We start from the raw sequence: 22578 nt of genomic DNA on the forward strand, positions 1-22578 counted from the left end.
ATTCCAAGCAGTGAGGCATCTGTAACTTAGATGGGCGCTTAGGGCTGTCTGTGGTATGCCACGGCTGCTTGGGGCAGTCCAAGACTGGGAGGGTGGAAAGAAAGCTTCAAGCCACCTTAGCCTGCCCCTGGGATGTGAGTTCTGTGCCGGATCACTACGGGTATGTCTACACTGCAATCTCAGGATGGGATTGCAGATCATGTGGACATACCTAATCTAGCCTTACTGTAGCTATCTTCGATGTCAGAGCAGTGGGATATACAAGCCTACCTTGGACCCTGGCTAGTTACTTGCACACCACTGCAGCTTCACTACTCTGGTACCCAAGCAAGCTGGCTTAGGTATGTCTACACATGCTGCAATTACACCCCATGACAGCAGTGTAAGCATATGCTTAGAGTCAAATTAGAGAATTCCTTTGCAATCAGTAATAATTTATCTGCAGACAACTGTTAATCGGGTGCACAATCCAACCATGTTATTATTAGAATGATGTTTGGTAACACATAATAAAGGTACCATTCAAACAAATATTTGTTTTCATGGATTTGTAATTACTGTACAAAAATTCCTGCTACATAGAAACCTGCTATATTAAGTCCTAGCTCAAGTTAAATATTCATAGCATTTAAATAAATAAAAAAATACTTGGTGAGGTTTTTATGTTCCGAGTGGGGGGAATTTTGCAACCCAATAACGAAAAAGAGGTTATATTTAAAAGATAAAAGTGATACTATCTAATGGTGCCACTATGCTATTCTAGGAAAGGGTCGGCAAACTAACCCACAGATCTTTACATGTCTCTATGACTGACATTTGGACTAGATTGTCCCTTCCCACAAAACAGAGCAATGGTGGCAAACAGCTCCAGGAGAATGGAGTTTTCAGGATATCATCCCTTGAGGTTGGAGGGACTAATGGGGTGCAAAGTGGGCAGGGGGATGTGGCTTCCAATCCCAGAGGATCCTGGGACTCAGCATAGAAGGGAAGGTTGAGAACCAGGGAGACAGGGAAGTTTGTGGCTCCTCTCTGCTAGCACGACTTATTCAGGCATCATCCTCCTTTGACTAAATCTCACATGGCTGTTCAAAAGCAGCTGCCAAGAGTTAGTACTGCTTCAAGCAGTATTGACCCCGAGGGGATTTCTGAATGGAAATCCATTGGCTCAGCACATATGATGCCTTACAGGCGTCTGATCCTGTCTTCCACTGCCTTCCAGCCCGGTCAGCACCCTAAAACCCAATGGAGACAATGCTCCATAGAGTGCCAACAGAATAGTTCCTAGAAGGCGTGGGGAGAAAGGGGCCACCATACATCACAGCCATAGCTCCATCCTCCCTGCCTTTCATCCAGAATCTACTAGATCTCACATTTTACTGTGGAAAGAATGATGTGGAGCATTGGAATTAGCTGCATACTGATGTTGCTTCATATTCTTGGAGCATGAGGCAGGTGCAGTGCACAATCTGCACAAATGCCAAGATGCATTGAAACAGGAATCAGTTTAAATTTCCAGCCAATATGTTAGCAGCAATCCTAGACAATATTAAAGAACGGGCAGTTTACTTTCTAAACATGTTCCCATTCTGACAGAGCTAAGGTATTCAATTGTTATCAATTGAAAGTATCAAAAACAATCAGGACTGCTTTCTAAAGTGTGTGTGTGTGTAGAGACAGGCAGGCAATTAGAAAAAGACAAAATTATTTGCTGGCTCTTGAGCCTCTGCAGTGAAGAAGGATCTCAAAGTGCTTTACAAGCTAGATATTTATAGCATCACTGAAATACAGCCAGCACTGGTGTGGAGGGTAGAAAGCAACTGGTGTTCAATATACTGCACAAAAGTGCTAGGGAGAAGGAATTTTGACCCAGTATAACTAGTGCAAATCTATAACATTACAAGAGACCCAAGGGATTTTTAGTACCCGCACAGAATAGGCAGGGCTTCAATTTTTAAGGTCTTACCTGAAAGATTCTCATAAAGTAAGATCAATTTATTTACCTATGAAAGAGGAATTGTCTCTGCTGGAGTATGAACTTGTTCTTCTAGTGGGTTTCAGTACCTGAAATATGGGGCCCAATCACATTCTCATTGAAGCTAATGGCAAAATTTCCATTTGGGGAGCAAAAGCTGACCCCTGAAGCCTAGATGTCTAAGCTATCCTCCCCAACAACAGCTTGGTTGTTGTAAAGGGTGAGCCAGGTGTTGCTTACTTTCTTCTCATGACAAATTGAACAGACCCATGGCACAAGTGAGGGAAGGCAGATTTGACCCATTATCTGAAAGCTTAGCAGTCATCTTTACGGAGAGACTAGAGTGCTACCACAGATAAGGCTGCAGCTGGAAGGATGGTTTTGTGATTAAAACATTGGCTTGTGACTCAGGGAGATCTTGGTTGAATTCCTTGCTTCTCCACAGATTTCCTGTGAAACCTTCAACAAGTCATTAAGTCTCTCTCTGGCTCAGTTTCCCCTCTGTACAATTGGGATAATAGTTCCTTTGTCTGTCTAGACAATTTAGATTGCAAACTCTTTGCACCAGGCATAGTTTCTCACTGTGTGTGACAATGGGGCTCTGATCGCAGTTGGCTGAAGAACATGCAACGCCACTTTTGAATGTAGTGCGCAACTGCAGGAAAGCCGGATCTCTGTGAGAGTATGGCATTTCGCACAAAAAGTTGAACCACTTTATGCTCAGGATTTGGCACTGACAACACATATGGAATCCCTCTAGTGGCTCCAAGTCTGCCTGTAGGAAGGTCCAAGTTCCTGCCCTGTATAACAATACAGGTAATACACAGGTCTGATAGATCCTGATCTTTGTTTCAGTGCAAAGAAATTTTTGTGCCATTAAGCAAGACATGAACTTCATGCCAGAGGCAGCAAGACCTATTCATCCAAGAATGTCTGGTTTTCGGTGATCATTTGAACTCTGCATGCAGCCTAGAGAGATGAACTCATCAATACCTTTCAGAGTGTTTGACTTCACCTGCACTGAGAGTTTTGGTGGCCCAGCTCCAAGGTTCTGGACCTTGGTCTTCTGTCATGAGACATTCAACCCCATAGCGTGGGTGGTGTCTTGAAGACCTTAAAGGGCAAGGCTGAAATTCTCTGACTTCTCCACAAGCAAAGCAGTGTCACCAGTGTAGTCTTGGTTGAGGAACACCTCTTGACCAACCTTGTTTTTAATGCAGCAAGTCCTAATATCCAGTCAATAGCTCAACAGAATAGCTCCGAGGTGAGAGTGCATCCCTGTCATGCACCTGAGGTTGTGTAGAAACACGGTGAAAACCATGAACCAATGCACACTCCCACACCAATAATGGCATAAAGATCATGCACTAGATTTAGCAGAACATCTGCACTGCCAACTCTTTTCAGTGCAAACCAAAGTGCTTACCTGTCAACCAAATCAAAATCCACTTTGATGTCAATATAAGCCATGTGAAGCTGATGGTTACATTTTAAGTGCTGCTCAGCCAGAAGCTGAAAGAGAAGGATAAAGTCTATTGTTGATCACAAAACTGTGAAACCTGATTGCTGTGGACAATGATGCCATATGTAACTCAGATATCCGTTGGATAACATGGATGTTGCCTGGAGTTGTATACGTCATGCTATGTCACATACTGCTGCTAGAACAATTGGCTTCAGACCATTGTACAAGGAATCCTGTCTTTTTGAAGAGGACTTTGATATATTAGTAAAAAAGGCAGAAGTATGCAAGGAGGGATATGCCCAAGAATGTAAATGTCTGAAAGACATTTTCCGAGCTGTGGCAAAATGTGATCATGAGATCTACCTCAACTCTCTGGTCAACAAGCAGAGAACAGCCTAAAGTACAACCATCTGTGTCCTGCCTACAAACCATCACATGCCTGGCTGGAGTCATAAACACGTACACCCAGCCCTGTCAAAACTGATATGCTTAAAATTTTGAAGATTTTGGCCACAGGAGAATATTTTGGAAGAGTCTAAGGTGAATAAGACATGCTACTGCTATGATACAGATAGAATAAAAAAAAAAAAGAAGTAATTTACTCTGAAAATTCTTCTAATACTTTTTTTTGTCAGGTCTTAAGTTCAAAAGCAGCTTGACCTAGAAACTTCAGATTTGCTTTTTTTGCATCAACATAAGAGCCCGTGATGAGATCTAGTGCTTAGGATATTTTTATTAAGGTCAGAACTTTATTAACTTTATAATCCAAGTTAATTGCTATGGATTTTTGGATGTATGAATAGTGTCAGGCCCCAAAAAGCTATATCACCAAAGCTCTGCTGGAGACTTAAATGTTTCATTTTATAACAACAACTGTGGGGTCAGATCCTCAGCTAGTGTAAATTGGCATAGCTCTGGTCAAGTCAATGGAGCTGTGCTGGTTTGAAAAATAGGGGGAGGGAATTCCAATTTTCTCCCCCCACCGCCCAGAGTTTTCTTGCCTGAAGCTCTCTTAGCCACGGCAGCCAAAGCTCCCAATTCTGGATCATGTTGTAATAGGTACTGTGCACCTGTTAAGAGGTGATTAAAGCCCCCAACATTTTATCACCAGGCAGCTAGTGGAGATCCAGTGCATAATAAAGATGATACATGAGTAACTTATTTTAAATTGTCTTCTCTGAGGAAACTACTCTGCGTTTGAGTGTGGTGAGACCTATCTACTCAAGTGAAATATGGAATTCTTAAATGCTTTCTGTGGTTAAAAAAAAGGGTGCCTGAAGAATCATGAGATACTGGTAAAGTTCAAAACAAAAACTAAGTATCCTAAGGATTTTTGTTTAAAATCTTCTGGTTTCAAAATTCTCTGGAACAATTTTCTCTGAAAATATTTTAACCACACACATTTTCAGACAATTCACTATTTCCAGTCATAAGGTTAGAGATGGGTAGAAAAAAATAAGACTTACAATAGAAGCTTGGACACAACCTTAACCATGGACTCACTACTGAGGCTCAGTAATAATGAGCTGGGATAACACTGAAACCAGCCCATCATCAGATCCAGACTGTGAATCGCCAATGTCAGGAATGCTCTGAACTAAGTTTTTGGTTGTGGCGGTTTTAAAGATAAAAAGTTCACATCTGCAGTTTGGATTCAGGGTAGTTGTTGTAGCCCCTCTCTCTAATAAAAGTATATATTGGTATGAGCTGTATCTCAAATGCATGTGGTTCGATTTTAAAAACAGAAAAAGGTTCAGTTTTATGCATGTCAGTACCAGTTATCTGTGTTCAGTCAAATTATGCTCTTAATTACAGTTGTGCCAGCATACTATTAAAATACCTTAGCACAATTTAATGATAACATTATAGTTTGTTTTCTCCTCACAGGAGCAATACACATGGCAAAAACCAAACAACAATCATATGCTCCATTTACCTCCTATTTGTTATTTTCTAATTCCAATTACATCTATATAACACTGCACTGCACTTACCAAGTAAGACCTCTGTATTACCTACATCTCAGAAGAGAGATTATTATACCTAGCAAAGATAAAATTCAAATTAGAGAGGAAAACAAAGATGTCTTAATGTTTCAAATGGTAAAATATTGCATTATTAGCTTCAATTTTCATTGCTAGATGTGACACTAGGTTCCAAAATTGGGAAATAAGGATGTTGCGTTCCATACAGTCCACCTTTTTTTGTTTGTAGGGTCATTGCTAGAATATTTATCGTGTCTCTTAAATCTGAGATTCAAACAGTCACTCGACCAGGAATTGTTAATGTTCACTCTCCTCTCTCATGAGCAGACTCCATCTGTGAGCAGTGGATCTTCCTATGAATCTCGCTTTCTCATGGCTTTATCACAATTCTTGCGATATTTGGTGTTTTTCTTAAAGGACCAGCTCCTGGAATCCTGATGATTACTTCACATAAAATAATACCGAAATTATCATGTATCATGTAATGGTTCTGTAGAAAAGCTTGAAAACATGGTTTGAGTGCTCCCTAAAGACTCAGAAAGCAAATAAAAAACCTAAAATGTATTATTATTAAAAAAATAAAACCCTCATAATTTTTAAGGAAATTCTGTGATTTTTGGAGGGGAGGGGCTTGATTCTGGTTGGCAACTCTGTAAATACTACAACAGTTGAGGAACCCAGCTTCTGTCCACTCAGGCCTATTGCCATGTCCCTGGGTGTAGGGACAGCTTAACATATCCTTCAGAAGTCCAAAAGGCCCTTCCACCCCCCTGAAAATGCTGCATTGGGGAGTTGGAGAGCTCCTCAAAAGAGGGGAAAGCCCATGCAAACCCAAATACTCAATATTACAGGTACTGCCAATGCTGAGTAAGTCCTTCCTTACTGTTCTGGAAGCACAGCTTTTTCTTCCTCATCCTGTAAGAGCTGTGTGACGATGAAGATAATCATGTCTTCACCTTGGTTAATGATCTGAAAAAGCTTTGAGGTGACCTGCAAGTAATGGCTGAGCTGATGAGTCATAGCAGACAATCACCCGTGAAACCATGAAAAATAGTTATTACAGCCAGCAAGACATGATTACGTGTAAAATATCTTTAGGAAAAGTTTGAAAGAGGTATGGAGAGCATACAGCCTGTGAAAATTCTGCAGAGATTTTTGTATTTTCATCAGTCATTATTTGTATTCCATCATTCCATCCAAAATAGGACCATGGAAAAGAGTTCTCCAGAGAGACCAAAGAAGTGACCAGTAGGGGAAAGAGACAGGGAATGAATTTCCTGTCCAGCAAAAACAATGTAGTAGAAAAACACAAATCAGGACAATTTAGACTGTTCAGTAAATACCAGTGACACTCCTAAAGTTTGGAAGTTTGTGTAGGTCTCAAAGTTTCTATACATATCCAGAGTATATAGGAATAATGTTAATGTTTTAAGCCCTAAGCGTATTAGAAAGGCCAAAAACTTAATTTGAAATAAAGAAACCTCAAGCTTATTGGCAAAAGAAAAACAAACAAAATCTATTTCTGAAAGACTGGAATTGGTAGTGTAAATGGTGAGATTAAGGTATTTTTTAATCCATGTTTTCTGATGCCAATCTTGCGTATCTTGTCCTGTAAAACTAGATTGGATTTGAGAACAGACATGGTGGGTAGCCAAAGTCTTCAGTGAAAAGAGCAGCAAGTGGTAGCCATATGCTTTTCTTGGAATAACAGTTTAGCGAAATATTTTCTTTTGGGCCTGATTTCCAAATGGTGCCAACCTGGGCTCCACTTGTAGGTGTACCATTGTGCATACATACACATTTTCTGGGCATGCAGATGATGGGATTTATGGGCCAAGGTCTCCAAAGCACTCAGTGTTGGCCTAACTCTACTCCCATTGAAGACAACATGCAACCATAAACTACATTGTCCTTTCAGTGCTACCAAATCACATTACAGATAGTTTTCAACAAGATGTCCATTATTATTTTGTGTTTCTTTCAGCATTACTGCTTTCCAGGATCTCCCTCCTTCCATCTGTGTTTGTGTCCTCCCACATGTAGAACCTTGCATTTTTCCAAGTTCAATCTCATTCTGCTATTTTCTGCATTTTTCTAACCCCTCTAGGTTCCTTTGAATTAAAATTACTTCATTGACGATTTCCAGAGTCATAATGTATTCTCACCCTGTTCACTCACCTGTCTGTGCTGCAAAAGATGTATTAAGAGATAAGATACTATTTCTCTGTTCTGTATGCTGAGATTGATTCTAGAGAGGCTGTTTGCTGCTTCTCTTATAGTATATACCAAGGAAGTCCAAGTGTCCACTCTGAGTGGGGTAGGGCTGTGAGCAAAGTCCTATGTCACATTTTGAGAGTACTCAGACAGAGATAGTTCTCTCCTTGTACATCTATCAGAAAGTTCAAGCAAGCAAAGCTCTAAACAGCTTTCAGCGACGTCCTGGGCAGAGTATGTGTTACAGCTGCCAGGAGTATACCAAGGCTTTGGGAAATCCATATATATACTGGAATATATTTTATCTGCTTGTATCTTTTTTCTTCGAAGTCCATGTTTATTTTCTTGTTATTTAAGGGTCACATCATGTTTTTGTAAGATCTCCTTTATCCATGTTGGGGATATTGAAGTTATATATGTATTTATAAACTCTGTGTTGACCAAGAGCTTTAAGGTAAATTTGGACTGAGAAGCTGCAAAGATTACCCCCACCACAGGGGGAACTGTGCTGAGTATTACTACTTATTGTAGTTTTGGACCTATGCATCAACCATGTTGCAGTTACTTTCCAAACATCTGGACATCTTTGAACACTGGAATATTTTTATCCATGTGCAGGCTAAGTGACAGCTGTGCTTCTATGGAGTAAGAGAGTACTCAGCTAGCATGTTCGGCAATAATGACCCCAGATACCACAGCTTGTAATAGTGTTAATTCAGCATTGGGAGAAACAAATCTAGAATTCTATATTTTTTACAATAAAGCACGAGGATTCCACCTATTGGAGGCAGGGAGGGTTTTAACATTGATTAGCTGGTTCTCTGCAGACAGTCCCAGAAAGTATGGACTTCTTGAGAAGTTATCTGGGGAATGATATCCCAGCTAGAAAGAGACTGAGTATGCAGGTAGTACTGTGCTCGTACATATCTGAGGTATTGTAGATAGTGGACTTAAATCATCACTGCTTGACATCTCGTGCAAAGTGGGGGGAATGGGGGAACGCTACCAACACAAAATTCTCTGCTCTGTTAAGTAGGTGGTAGTATCTGATGCTTACTTTTCCCAGGTGTAAATGACTATAGAAGGTGTAAGGCAGGGGAGCCTCAGGCCTGGAGAGAATTTCCAAACACACACATTTCTGTGTTTTCCTTTTTCATCTCAGAAGTTGGTGGAGTTGATGTTAGACACTTTCAAGCTGAGAGTGAGAGACTCAGTATGACACATGTTATGCATCTCTTTAGGAGGTTTATGGATCAACAGAGTTAGCCTCTGTGCTTCATGGCTGCTTAAAAATGCCTACAAAAGTGTAAACTGAAGCATGGCATAAAACAGCTGAATAAAAACCAGTTGATCTTTTATACAAAGCAGAAGCTAGAAGACAAAATTTTCAGACTGGTATTTTACAAAATGAGAGGATAATTTTCTATTGCTGTTTGTGTGATCACAGTCATGCCGTTCGTTTTATTTCCACTAAAAGATATATTTAAATCAAAGCCACATCTGCTCCATCTGCTTGCTTAATCTGATATCAAGGCATAGATATATAAAAATGTCCTAGTGCTTATTTCAATCAGAGCAGAGCTTTAAAGTGCATTAGCTTCAATCACCCATCTATTTCACGTTGTCTTTTGTTGACAGTCTAGGCTCTGATTGTGCAGCTATTCTACATGCAGAGTACCCACTGAAATCAAAAGGCATTGCAAAGTAGAAAAAGGTGGAGGTACTTATATGGGCCTTTCCCGTAAAATAGAATCTAAGAGATAAAGGGAAAAATGTTAATGATTTGGGATCTTAAACATTGTTTTTAAAGGCCTTATCCAAAGTCCATTGAAGTCAATAGAAAAAGATCTCTTCACCTCAGTGGGTTTTAGATCAGGCCCTAACAGAATGGGTCACAGACCTGGCAAAGTCCCCCTAGTGGCAGATCGCTAGCCATCTGCATCTGGGCAGAGTCCAGTCACTGCTTCTGTCTGTGAGGCTCCTAAGGCACTTTCCCGAGGTCAGACCTCTTGATCTGGAACCCTTTGCGGGAAGAGGGACCCCCACAGTTTAACTGTCTTAAGCCCCAAATCCAGTGCTGAGACCTCCCAAGCCTCTGATTTACACTCTTTCAGAGACCCACTGTGATCACTCTGATTTAGAGTTGAACCCCTCAGGGACCACATACCATTTTAAAGCAAGAAAAACAGGCTTTTTTACAGGAACTTCTTAAACACACACTCTTTGATGTTTAGACTGCACAATAGAGTCATCTATACAGAATGACCAACTCCTCAGTGCAATTCCCCCTCAGAGCCCTCAGCACTCCTGAGAATATTTTTAATTTGGTCAATGTCCTTGGAGGGAGCCCCTCTGGCTCTACTCCTCCAGTGGGGATTCCTCTGGTGAGGGAACAGCCGCTCTTGGCTGAAGAACATCACATTTAAAAGCAATCTCTGCCACCTTTTCTGTTTCTCTTCTTCTGTTGGGAATTTTCCATGCTCTGACCCCCATTGGCTGCTATGCAAATGTCCTGAAGATCAGACACATAGTAGGGGAGTGGGGTTAGCATTTCAAATGTGGGTGCCCAGACAACACCCCATCATTAATCTATTTTCTTTTGCTCACTTTGAGCAAATGTCCTTGTCTCCAACAATGCCAGATAAATAGAGGACTTAATTTTCAAGTGCCATCCATCTGACACTCTCCATAACCACTAAGCTCTCTTTCCAAAGGAGAGAGACAGCTTCATGGGGTGTGTATATATTGAAACGTTACACTCACTAACATGACCAATCTGTCCGTTCTTCAGCTGTCAGTGCTATGACATTTTAGAGGCTTCCCCCCTCTTAAGAGTGATTTATTAACTAGTTCAGAACTTCACCCATGAAGGAGAGATGTAGGATGCATCCTTTTTTCACTTCTGTTACCTCTGAAATGCCATCAAAAACAAAGGCAGACAATTCAAGGATTAAAAACTGTCTCTCTTCAAGGCTTTGTTCATACACTTTTGGGGATCATTATATGCTTCTGGGTTTTTTGAAGAGACTGATCTTATTAATACCTTGGGACTATAAACTTTTATGTAGACAGCCTGCAATGATGTGAACACAATTGGTTTTGCCCCTTTGAGGTCCATAAGTGCAAATCCTAGTACCTGCATACACATCATGATGTGTCTTGAGTAATATTTTAGGATTTACTCTGTAGGTAAAAAACTACACTTGAAAGTGCGGGCTTTATTATGTGCAGGCACAAATCATGGCCAAGAGCTGAAATTTCAGACCTTAGGGATCTGATCTTGCTTCCACTGCAGTTAATGACAAAATCTGTCTGTCTACATTTTTATGTCACCCATCATAATGGCTTCTGAGTTCTTATTGTCTTACACGGGATCAGGATTTAAATCCTAGTGACTGTACAAAAATTGAAACGTAGAAGTTTTATAGCCTTGATTCTTACAGAGACTGAAAATTTTAGAATCCCTGCTCACTAAAAAAAAAAAGTATATGTTTATATTAGTCAGGTACTTGTTTGAACATCTCAGACTATGTGGATCTGGATCCAAACTCCACTGCTGGCTCCTAATTACAATTGGCCAGATTAAATCAGAATACTCCCAGTTCTTGGAGAATGTTGATCCAGAAAACATTGGGATTCAACCTCATCTTTAATTTAGTCCATGATTTCTGATTTAATACCTTTTGTGACAATATATACCAGCAAAAATTAAATGTTCATTCAGATGTTTTTGGTAATAAAAATACATATATTTTATTACAGGTACAGTTTCACTTATATCTTTGGCTGTGCTCTCTTATGAACGCTATTGTACAATGATGGGAACTACAGAAGCAGATGCCACAAACTATAGGAAAATATGGATGGGAATCTTCTTGTCATGGATGTACTCTTTATTCTGGACCTTACCACCCCTTTTTGGATGGAGTAGTTATGGACCGGAAGGACCAGGGACAACATGTTCAATAAACTGGCATTCAAGGGATGCTAACAATATATCGTACATCATATGTCTCTTCATCTTTTGCCTTGTAATTCCTTTTTTCATTATTGTTTACTCTTATGGGAAGCTGCTATGTGCTATAAAGCAGGTAAGTACATTTTTAAATATCCTTTTAATGTAAACATGAGCAGAAGCCAACATACATTGTCTAAAATTCATAGCTAATGTTCATTGTTAGGTATTACAGCGGTAGGCATCACAAACTTATGAAGGACACTGAACTGGACACCAAGTCCATTTTAACTTGATTTCTTTTTGACAGTGACGTAAGTGCTTTGCTGCATCAGGGCCTAAGCACATGGTTAAATGTCACCGCTTGACTAGTACCGTGGAAGTAGTTTCTTTGCAGCTGAGGAAGAGCAGGGAGGCAGCAGAATTAGCTCCCTCAGAAGCAACTACGTTTTACAAATAGAAATGGTATGTACAACACACTGAGATCAGAGGTAGAGTCAGATGTTTTTCAACAAAATGTGCTCTGTGCTGATGCTTAATGTTTTTCCTCTGTAATTGTGTCTGGGCTGAACGCATCCAGTAAATGCACTGTGGAGCTATCGGGTTTTTCAATTTAAAGTTTGTGTTTACATATATATTTACAATAGTAAATAAGTAATATGTATACATATTTTGAATACACAGAAAATATGGACACTGTGGATGCTGCTGCATCACAATTTACCCAATCTCCACCAAGGGATAAATTTTGCACTTGGATATGCATGGAAGACTGCTGCTTAGTAGTGTTCTTTGAATACTAGTCCTGTCCAAAAATGGGACCTTGCTAAACATTCCCTCTTCCTCATCTCCCTCTAACCTCTGTGCATAGCCACCACCATTGCCTTTCACACAATTTTGTCTTTCTTAGAAGGTGAGTCCTCAAGTCAACCTACAATTCACTGAGTTGCACCTCCTCCATTGTATCTCTGGAGACTAGCTTAGAATCATCAGTGAATGTTGGGTGTTTATGGATCTTCTAAAGAACATCAGTCTCTCTAAATCTGCTCTTTTTGACTGATAATAACTATGTGAGAGCACACATTATGTGGTGTCTTTGCTCCTCGGGCCAAACAGATTGAAAACATTTCCTGCTCCATTCATTTTCCCTATCAAGTACACCATCAAGTTAGTCTGAAAAATGAGAAAGTGATTTAAAAAGAATAACACAGACTTACTTATTAAAAGACCTTTCACTTTTTCAAACTAATCTTTCTTCTTTTAGGTGGATTAGTGGAAGCCATGAGGATAGAAATTAGATTTTAAACCAGGGAATAAATCCAGTTTCTTGTCAGCAATTCCTTTTCTTTACGCTGTCTTGGAAAGGTGGTATGATATATTCCTCTCTTTACCATTCTCAGTGCACAGTCCTCTTGGTAAATTATTAACCTGGTTCTTTTTCTTTTTCTGCTGTCCATAAATGTAGCAGATGACCTGGACTTGATGCTGTTTTCAGAGCAGTGTTCTTTTGATGGACATTGTGGAGATAGTGGACAAATAGGGCAATAACTCACCTCAACAGAGGTTTGGTTGATAAACCAGAAAAGCCTACATAATATGAGAGGTTAGGAACAAAAGAAATCTCCTGAGAGATTTGTGTTATGCCCAGACTCAGGCTCAAAGAAAAGAAAATTCCCTATTGGTAGAAAAGGGGAGATTAAAATGAGATGAATTTTACATGGCATATACAAAAACATAAGAAAATGGTGGAAGGCCAGGGTGTTGTCGAGGCAACAGTAGCTTCGCTGTTTACATTGCTAGAAAAGAACATACACCCTGTGGAACATTAAAAGCACACATTTCCCAGAGGTAATAATTATATTTCAGAGTACATGAGTTACTTATTTTCCTGATTTAAGGCAGATCCATTGCCAAGTATTTTACAGACTAAAATTTCAGGAGATCAGTCAATTCCCTAAGCAGCCAAGTGCAGTTCAGTGCATGCCATTTCTTGATTATAAGAATAAATCACTATTTCCCCTTCAGGGTCTATCTCCTTCATCCCATGATGTGGGAGCAGGTGTGGGAGGAGGCAGAAGCTTATCCTCTCCTTAGTAACCCCCCCATATACAATCCCTAAAAGCAGGTAGGCAGAGAGGTTGGGACATCCAGGCCAGCTGGGGTACAAGGGGAGGAGTTGGGAGATCTAGAGGAGGGGAGTGAATGGGACTGGGCAGCCTGAGGAGGATGGAGAATTCTTGGGGTGAACAAACCTCGGGGGAGGGACAGATTAGGACATCTGTCCAGCTGCTGCCTTTGTGCTCTTTCTGTCTCTTACAGTGTAGCCTTCATTCTCTGTGCCCCATCCAATCTCTGCAGAGTGCCCTAGCCATAAGGATATTGGCTATTCTGTGGTGGGTCATGGGCTCCTGCTGGGGATGTTCCACTTGTAATTAAATATTCATGCGGTCAGAGACACACAATTGACTGTAGGTCAGTGGTCAGGGCACTCACCTGGGACGCAGGAGACCCAGCTTCAAGTCCCTTCTCCCAACCAGGTAGAGCAAAGTCTTGAGCCGAGATCTACCACATCCCTGTTAAGTGCCCTACTTGCTAGGGCCTCCCTCTCTCTCTCTCTCTCAGTTCTATTGTAGACCCAAGAAACTTTCCTGACAAAAAGTGTCCCTTTCCTGCAAAAAATTGTTGTTTCAGCAAATTGGCATTTTCCAACAAAAAGCTATGCAACAGCTCTAGTTAATGTATTCTTGCATGCTACCTTCCTCTTCCCACAGCAGGACTCCTGCTTCCCCACTTCCCTTTCGCCATGTAAGGACTCCATCAACCTCCTCAGTCCTTTCTAAGCTCCAGAACATGGCAATGCCCCCAGTGAATGTTACCAGAGGTACCCAAATACATGCTAGAAGCTCAAGGGGTTCAGGTGAGTACGGAGGTACCTTCCTTCTGGCTGCTGTAAACCCTCCTTCATCCCTACACTGACAGTCTAGGAAAATATCCAGCCTCCATAATGACACACAGATCAACTAGAATCCTGGGGATTCAAATTACAGGTGGGCATGAACTCAAAATTCAGATCCAGAACTGAATTGCCCCCCAAAAAAACCTTTGAGCTTGGAACTTTTTCAGGGTTTTAGTTCAGGCCTGTCCAGCTAAATCATTGTGTAGAGCCTTGATGCTTATATGAAGTACTGCCAGGTAGGTAAATGTATTCACAATGATACTTTTTCCTGACCAATTCCATAACTAAAGTTTCTTTGACACCTTCACTAAGGAATCTTCTACCTTTTGTTGCAATATATATATAAAACCTAAGTAGCTTAGAGGCATTAAAATAACACCCTGTGAACCTGTGAAAATCCCATTAACTGGATTGTTCTTGTCCTTTGTATTTTTCCCTTCTTTATAAAATTATATAGGTCAGTCTGAAGGACTGCACTCAGCAAAGTACTGGAAAAATCTGTGTACATACCTGTGTATATACAGTTGCTATGTTGTACATTACTGTGACTATAAAAAGCAAACTTGTTTTTTATTTCAGTTGTTGGCAAAATTTGGCATTTCCACGTTGTTTAACTAAAGTTATTTAAGAATCTTACTTGGTTATTTTATTGGCCTTTTATTCTGTATGACCAGGGCACCTTTCATACTTCGTGCTAGTTTAGCTTTCAGGTGTTTAGATGTGATTTCTGGAAAAGCGCTTAGTATCCAAAAAGGTTTGAATTGTACAACAGGATCCAACTTCAAATCAACTTGAGATGTTAGCAAGTCAGTTTTAAACCATAGAAATGAGAAACCTCTGCTTTAATTTAATTGCAAACGGGATCCTGATTCCTGTTGTCTTTAAATAAACAAAACGTTACTGTAATAAGAATGATAAAAACTGCAGTAAGACTACTGTATTTTTAAAAGTAACAGGAAACGGGGTTGCTCTCAAGTAACCTCCCTAAGGGGGTAGCGAAAACATTTGCCGAGCAGGTGGAATCTTTAGCGAAAGGTCAAACAAAATAGTACAAGACACATTGGGAATACTTTAAAGTAAAGTGATGGTTTAAGATAAGGGGTTGCTTAGTGGAGAAAGGCAGATCACGCGGTTTTCACTGCACTGGAACTGGATCAGTGGCTTGTTAAGAAAAGATCTACTGCAATGCAAAGTGGAGAAGGAATGACCCTACATCCTTTCTATAAGCTCTCAAGTATATCTTGCTGATGGAAATATATCTGTGGGTTTGCCTGTATGTGGGGCAGGAGGGAAGGCGTTGGTGTTTTGAGGAGCAGGGGTAGAAGAGAGCGAAGAATGCTCATTTTGTGAGTATTATTTTTTCCCCAACTACTATGGCTTAACCCCTAAAAAATCTTTAACTTTAAAGTTCTCTATTAACTTGAAACAGTTTCACTTCACCTGGCAGTTATATTTTGGACAAGCCTCCCCTCACCGAGGTAGTTAATATGGTATGTACAGATAGATTATCTCATTTAATTTGTGGTTTAAATCTTTGGTGCAGTGAGGAGTAGGATGGAGAGGAAGGTTAGTACAGGCAGTGCCATATGCTGCTGCTGTGTTTTCATGTACTGGCTAATTTGAGTGATGATTAAAAAGGTGGATGGATGTTACCCAGAGAACCCTGAAACAGTCTTTGTCTGACACAGAGCGAGACAAGATGCTATCCCTGGGGTTGCGAGAGGGTAAAAGGCGCTGTGCTCCTTCCTTTGAGAAAAATACTTAGTGATATGTGAAGACAAAGATTTGAAGGGAGAAAAGGTTGCTTGTGATGAAGAGGTACAGTAGAACCTCAGAGTTATGAACATCAGCGTCACAAACTGACGAGTCAGCCATACACATCATTTGGAAATGAAAATATGCAATCAGGCAGCAGCAGAGACAAAAAAAGAAAAAGCAAATACAGTACAGAACTGTGTTACATGTAAACTATTTAAAAAATAAAGGGAAAGCAGCATTTTTCTTCTTCATCGTAAAGTTTCAAAGTTGTATTAAGTCAATATTCAGTTGTAAACATTTGAAAGAACAGCCATAACATTTTGTTCAGAGTTACGAATATTTCAGTTATAAACAACCTCCATTCCTGAGGTGTTTGTAACTCTGAAGTTCTACTGTAAAGTTAAAATTAGGGCTGTCAAGAGATTAAAAAATTTAATTGTGATTAATCGTGCAATGAAAATCATTAATTGGAATTAATAATGCAATTAAAAATTAATCACAATTAATCACACTGTTATATAATAGAATACCATTTATTTTAATATTTTTGGATTTTTCTACATTTTCAAATATATTGATTTCAATTACAATAATACAAAGTGCACAGTGCTCAATTTATATTTATTCTTGATTACAAATATTTGCACTGTAAAAAACAAAAGAAATAATATATTTCAATTTACCTCATCCAAGTACTGTAGTGCAATCTCTTTATCATGAAAGTTGAAATTACAAATGTAGAATTATGTACAAAAAAATAAGTGCATTCAAAAATAAAATAATGTAAAACTTTAGAGCTTACAAGTCCACTCATCCTACTTCAGCCAATCGCTCAGACAAACAAGTTTGGTTACGTTTACAGGAGATAATTCTGCCTGCTTCTTGTTTACAACATCACCTGAAAGTGAGAACAGGCGTTCGCATGGCACTGTTGTAACAGGTGTAGCAAGATATTTACGTGCCAGATGCGCTAAAGATTCATATGTCCCTTCATGCTTCAACCACCATTCTAGAGGACATGCGTCCATGCTGATGACAGATTCTGCTTGATAACGATCCAAAGCAGAGTGGACCAATGCATGCTCATTTTCATCATCTGAGTCAGATGCCACCAGCAGAAGGTGATTTTCTTTTTTGGTGGTTTGGGTTCTGTAGCTTCTGTATCTGAGTGTTTCTCTTTTAAGACTTCTGAAAGCATGTTCCACACCTTGTCCCTCTCAGATTTTGGAAGGCACTTCAGATTCTTAAACCTGGGGTTGAGTGCTGTAGCTATTTTTAGAAATCTCACATTGGTACCTTCTTTGCATTTTGTCAAATCTGCAGTGACAGTGTTTGTAAATCAAACAACATGTGCTGGGTCATCATCTGAGACTGCTGTAACATTAAATATATGGCAGAATGTGGGTAAAATAGAGCAGGAGACATACAATTCTCCCCCTGAGGAGTTCAGTCACAAATTTAATTAATGCACTATTTTTTTAATGAACATCATAAGCATGGAAGCATGTCCTCTGGAATGGTGGCCAAAGCATGAAGGGGCATATGACTGTTTAGCATATCTGGCACACAAATACCTTGCAATGCCGGCTACAAAAGTGCCATGCGAACACCTGTTCTCACTTTCAGGTGACATTGTAAATGAGAAGCAGGCAGCATTATCCCCACAAATGTAAACAAATTTGTTTGTCTTAGCAATTGGCTGAACAAGAAATGGGACTGAGTGGACTTGTAGGCGCTAAAGTTTTACATTGTTTTGGTTTTGAGTGCAGTTATGTAAAAAAACAAATCTACATTTGTAAGTTACACTTTCACAATAGAGATTGCACTACAGTACTTGTATGAGGTGAACTGAAAAATATTTTCTTTTGTTTATTATTTTATAGTGCAAATATTTGTAATAAAAACTAATATAAAGTGAGCACTGTACACTTTGTATCTTGTATTGTAATAGAAATCAATATATTTGAAAATGTAGAAAAACATCCAAAAATATTTAATAAATTTCAATTATTATTCTATTGTTTAACACTGTGATTAATCGTAATTAATTTTTTTAATCAATTTTTTTTAGTTAATCGCGTGAGTTAACTGTGATTAATTGGTTTCAGAGGAACAGCCGTGTTAGTCTGTATTCGCAAAAAGAAAAGGAGTACTTGTGGCACCTTAGAGACTAACCAATTTATTTGAGCATGAGCTTTCGTGAGCTACAGCTCACTTCATCAGATGTTTACCGTGGAAACTGCAGCAGACTTTATATACACACAGAGAATATGAAACAATACCTCCTCCCACCCCACTGTCCTGCTGGTAATAGCTTATCTAAAGTGATCATCAGGTGGGCCATTTCCAGCACAAATCCAGGTTTTCTCACCCTCCACCCCCCCACACAAATTCACTCTCCTGCTGGTGCTAGCCCATCCAAAGTGACAACTCTTTACATAATCAAGTCGGGCTATTTCCTGCATAGATCCAGGTTTTCTCACATCCCCCCCACCCCCATACACACACAAACTCACTCTCCTGCTGGTAATAGCTCATCTAAACTGACCACTCTCCAAGTTTAAATCCAAGTTAAACCAGAACATCTGGGGGGGGGGGGGGGGTAGGAAAAAACAAGAGGAAACAGGCTACCTTGCATAATGACTTAGCCACTCCCAGTCTCTATTTAAGCCTAAATTAATAGTATCCAATTTGCAAATGAATTCCAATTCAGCAGTTTCTCGCTGGAGTCTGGATTTGAAGTTTTTTTGTTTTAAGATAGCGACCTTCATGTCTGTGATTGCGTGACCAGAGAGATTGAAGTGTTCTCTGACTGGTTTATGAATGTTATAATTCTTGACATCTGATTTGTGTCCATTTATTCTTTTACGTAGAGACTGTCCAGTTTGACCAATGTACATGGCAGAGGGGCATTGCTGGCACATGATGGCATATATCACATTGGTGGATGTGCAGGTGAACGAGCCTCTGATAGTGTGGCTAATGTTATTAGGCCCTGTGATGGTGTCCCCTGAATAGATATGTGGGCACAATTGGCAACGGGCTTTGTTGCAAGGATAAGTTCCTGGGTTAGTGGTTCTGTTGTGTGGTATGTGGTTGTTGGTGAGTATTTGCTTCAGGTTGCGGGGCTGTCTGTAGGCAAGGACTGGCCTGTCTCCCAAGACTTGTGAGAGTGTTGGGTCATCCTTTAGGATAGGTTGTAGATCCTTAATAATGCGTTGGAGGGGTTTTAGTTGGGGGCTGAAGGTGACGGCTAGTGGCGTTCTGTTATTTTCTTTGTTAGGCCTGTCCTGTAGTAGGTAACTTCTGGGAACTCTTCTGGCTCTATCAATCTGTTTCTTTACTTCTGCAGGTGGGTATTGTAGTTGTAAGAAAGCTTGACAGAGATCTTGTAGGTGTTTGTCTCTGTCTGAGGGGTTGGAGCAAATGCGGTTGTATCGCAGAGCTTGGCTGTAGACGATGGATCGTGTGGTGTGGTCAGGGTGAAAGCTGGAGGCATGCAGGTAGGAATAGCGGTCAGTAGGTTTCCGGTATAGGGTGGTGTTTATGTGGCCATTGTTTATTAGCACTGTAGTGTCCAGGAAGTGGATCTCTTGTGTGGACTGGACCAGGCTGAGGTTGGTGGTGGGATGGAAATTTCTTTTTGTGATTAATTGACAACCCTGGTTAAAAATCAATCAATATCCTACTCTTTGGGTGCTGGATCCTGGAAGATACTTGCTGTGGGAGCCAACCATAACTATTGGATAAAAGAGAGAAGTTGGGTTGGGAAAGAAAAGCAAAAGATCTAACAGACCAAAAATGTCACAGGTGAGCAGCTGCACACACAGTTTATGGAGCAGATCCCTTAGCTCAATCCTGGCTAGCTTGTTGGTTCCTGACATACAGGCTGGCCATTACTATTTTAATTAAATAGTTTCCCCCCAGCCACAACCCACCTTTTCAAAGTACATTGATAGGTTTTTCATTTCATACTCCACTGCCCTCCCCAAAAAACAGGAAATTAAATCATTGATACTCTTGTGCGAGTGGCAGCTGTCCTTTGATTAACCTTCAAGCAGTTCAAACATTCACAAAACAAACCTAAGACATTTCACTGCCCAGCACACTCTGCCGTGTTCTTTACTGAAGTCCCACAGCCATACATTCAGAGCCTGAAGTGCACTGGCAGATGCTAGTAATGGGCACTGCAGTTTTGTTTTCCCTCCATAAGTGTGCAGTTAGTTTGGAGGAGGAGACCAGTTACTTTCATGGAGAGGCACCATTTTGATTGTCATCCAGTGCTGAGAACTCCTTAAGCCATTCTCACACCCGCAGATTCACTTCTGTGTGCCCTACTATTGGTAGGCATTTGGCCAGATACAGAAGAGCTCTGTATGTTCTCAGAACACAACTCGCTAACAAAAGATGTCAGAAACAGCCCCTCTCTCACACACTCCACAAGCTCCCTGCTCAACCAGGATTGAAAGTGTTTGGCTGCTAGTTTAAACACCCAAGGCCAGATGCTCAGCTGGTGTAAGGTGGCATAGCTCCATTAATTTCCTGAATTAGTTATTGCAAGTGGTTTATTTAGATATTATCAAGTATTCACAGCACGCATATCCTGGCAGCAACTTATGAAGCCTTCACCACCACCACTCATCTCAATGGGAAATTAACTGTTAAAGCCACCTGAGTTCAACTTCAATGTGAAAATTGTGGAGTTTCTCAGTACAGGAAATGGTGATCTGAGATGCAGCCTTTTTTTTTTTTTAACAGTTAATGGAGGTGGGGCAAAATGATTTTCAACACTCATTGGTCTGTGTTTGTACAGTGGCTCACACAATGGGGTTCCTGGTCCACCCCAACTGCTACTGCAATAGAAATAATGAGAGGCCAGATCGTTTATCCCACCTCCATTTATGGCCCAGAGGGCTAGACACCTCACTCTACCAGATGTCTGCATTAGTCACTGGTTGTACACAAGGGGCTAGATCCACAGTTGGTGTAAATCAGCATTGCTCCATTGACTTTGGTATTTAAAAAAGATCTGCAACCTATTAATCAATGAATTATTACTATATAACCCAGATCCCGAGCAAAGGAGGCCCAATACTGAGTATTTTTTGTCAGTGACAAAAATCTGAATTACTTCGGAGGAAAAACCCAGATAAAGCACACAAATAGCAATACAGTGAAGCTAGCACATTAGTGGTATTTGTACATTATCTCCTAAGCACATGCTATCCTATATGGTTGCTAGAACGTTAATTGTTGTTGAGTTGAATGTTGCCAGTTGTGAACTAGCATGAAAGCTTGTGAATCTTCTTCAGAAATGAGATACAGCAATACATGTATCCCACTGCCACGCTCATTGAAAGGAAAGCCCTCACTCTGTGTGCAACATACAAAATTAGAGACTTTATTAAGTATGTAGGCTCTGTGGGGTGTGGCTGGGGAAGTCAGATGGAGAACGGTCTTCTTCCCTGACACGTCAGTCCGCAGAAGCTGTAAATGTTGTGGCAATTCGGTAATAAGCCCCTAGGAAGCGCTTTCTCACTCATGACTGACCCATTTAGCCTATGTTTCTAGCAGCACTGAGAGTTTCCAGAGGAGGCAATATTCTTAGCTAGAGGGAAACTTATTGCTGTACAGGGTCTGTGACTGGAGTGTGAAAAGGAGAACAGAAAAGAGGAACAGAAAATGATCCCAGAGGACCCTACAAAGAGAATTCTCTAGCAGACTGTATTTGCAATAGCTTCCTAGCCACCTCAGAGCATGTCACATGCACTATTAACAATTTGTTACTAACTGCTGATCTCTCGCAAAGTGATACAAGTCTGCATTGGAACAATAAATTAAACATATTGAAAGCACAAAGCCACTTCCCTCAGGCATCTCAGTATTGTGTCCCTTATCTGAGACCAACTGTGTTGTTAAGATTGCTTTTAGGCAATGAGGCAACTAAAAGGACATTATCCAAATGTGACACATACTCTAAGATTATTTTTTAAGGGATGAAGGAAGGGTAGCACTGGTGGAATCCAGGGACAAGAGAGTGAGATATATTTTATTGATGATGTAGATGTTGGATTTTATAATGAGGGTTCATCATGGATTTATTTGGAGTTATAAACTGCTTAAATTAAATAACTTGTTTGTTACCACAGCTTACCGTAATCTCAGTGACAGTAAATACCAACAAGCCTATAATTTGGGAGTAGAAGCAACTTCTACAGAAGAGATGTTTTTGCAACAGCACTAAAAGGTTTATTTTTTGTGCAAAATTCTCAA

At 40.3% G+C, this 22578-nt stretch overlaps 1 protein-coding gene across 1 annotated transcript in view; it reads left to right on the plus strand.

The window, feature by feature from the left end:
- Window positions 1-22578, plus strand: part of LOC125642919 (pinopsin-like) — a 160420-nt gene that overhangs the window by 3910 nt on the left and 133932 nt on the right. The window contains exon 2 of the mRNA XM_048864875.2: window positions 11399-11727. Coding sequence (XP_048720832.2) covers window positions 11399-11727 — 329 coding nt within the window. The remainder of the gene's footprint in view (window positions 1-11398; window positions 11728-22578) is intronic.

The sequence above is a fragment of the Caretta caretta genome, chromosome 9 (genome assembly GCF_965140235.1).
Source record: "Caretta caretta isolate rCarCar2 chromosome 9, rCarCar1.hap1, whole genome shotgun sequence".
In the NCBI taxonomy this organism is placed as follows: Eukaryota; Metazoa; Chordata; order Testudines; family Cheloniidae; genus Caretta; species Caretta caretta.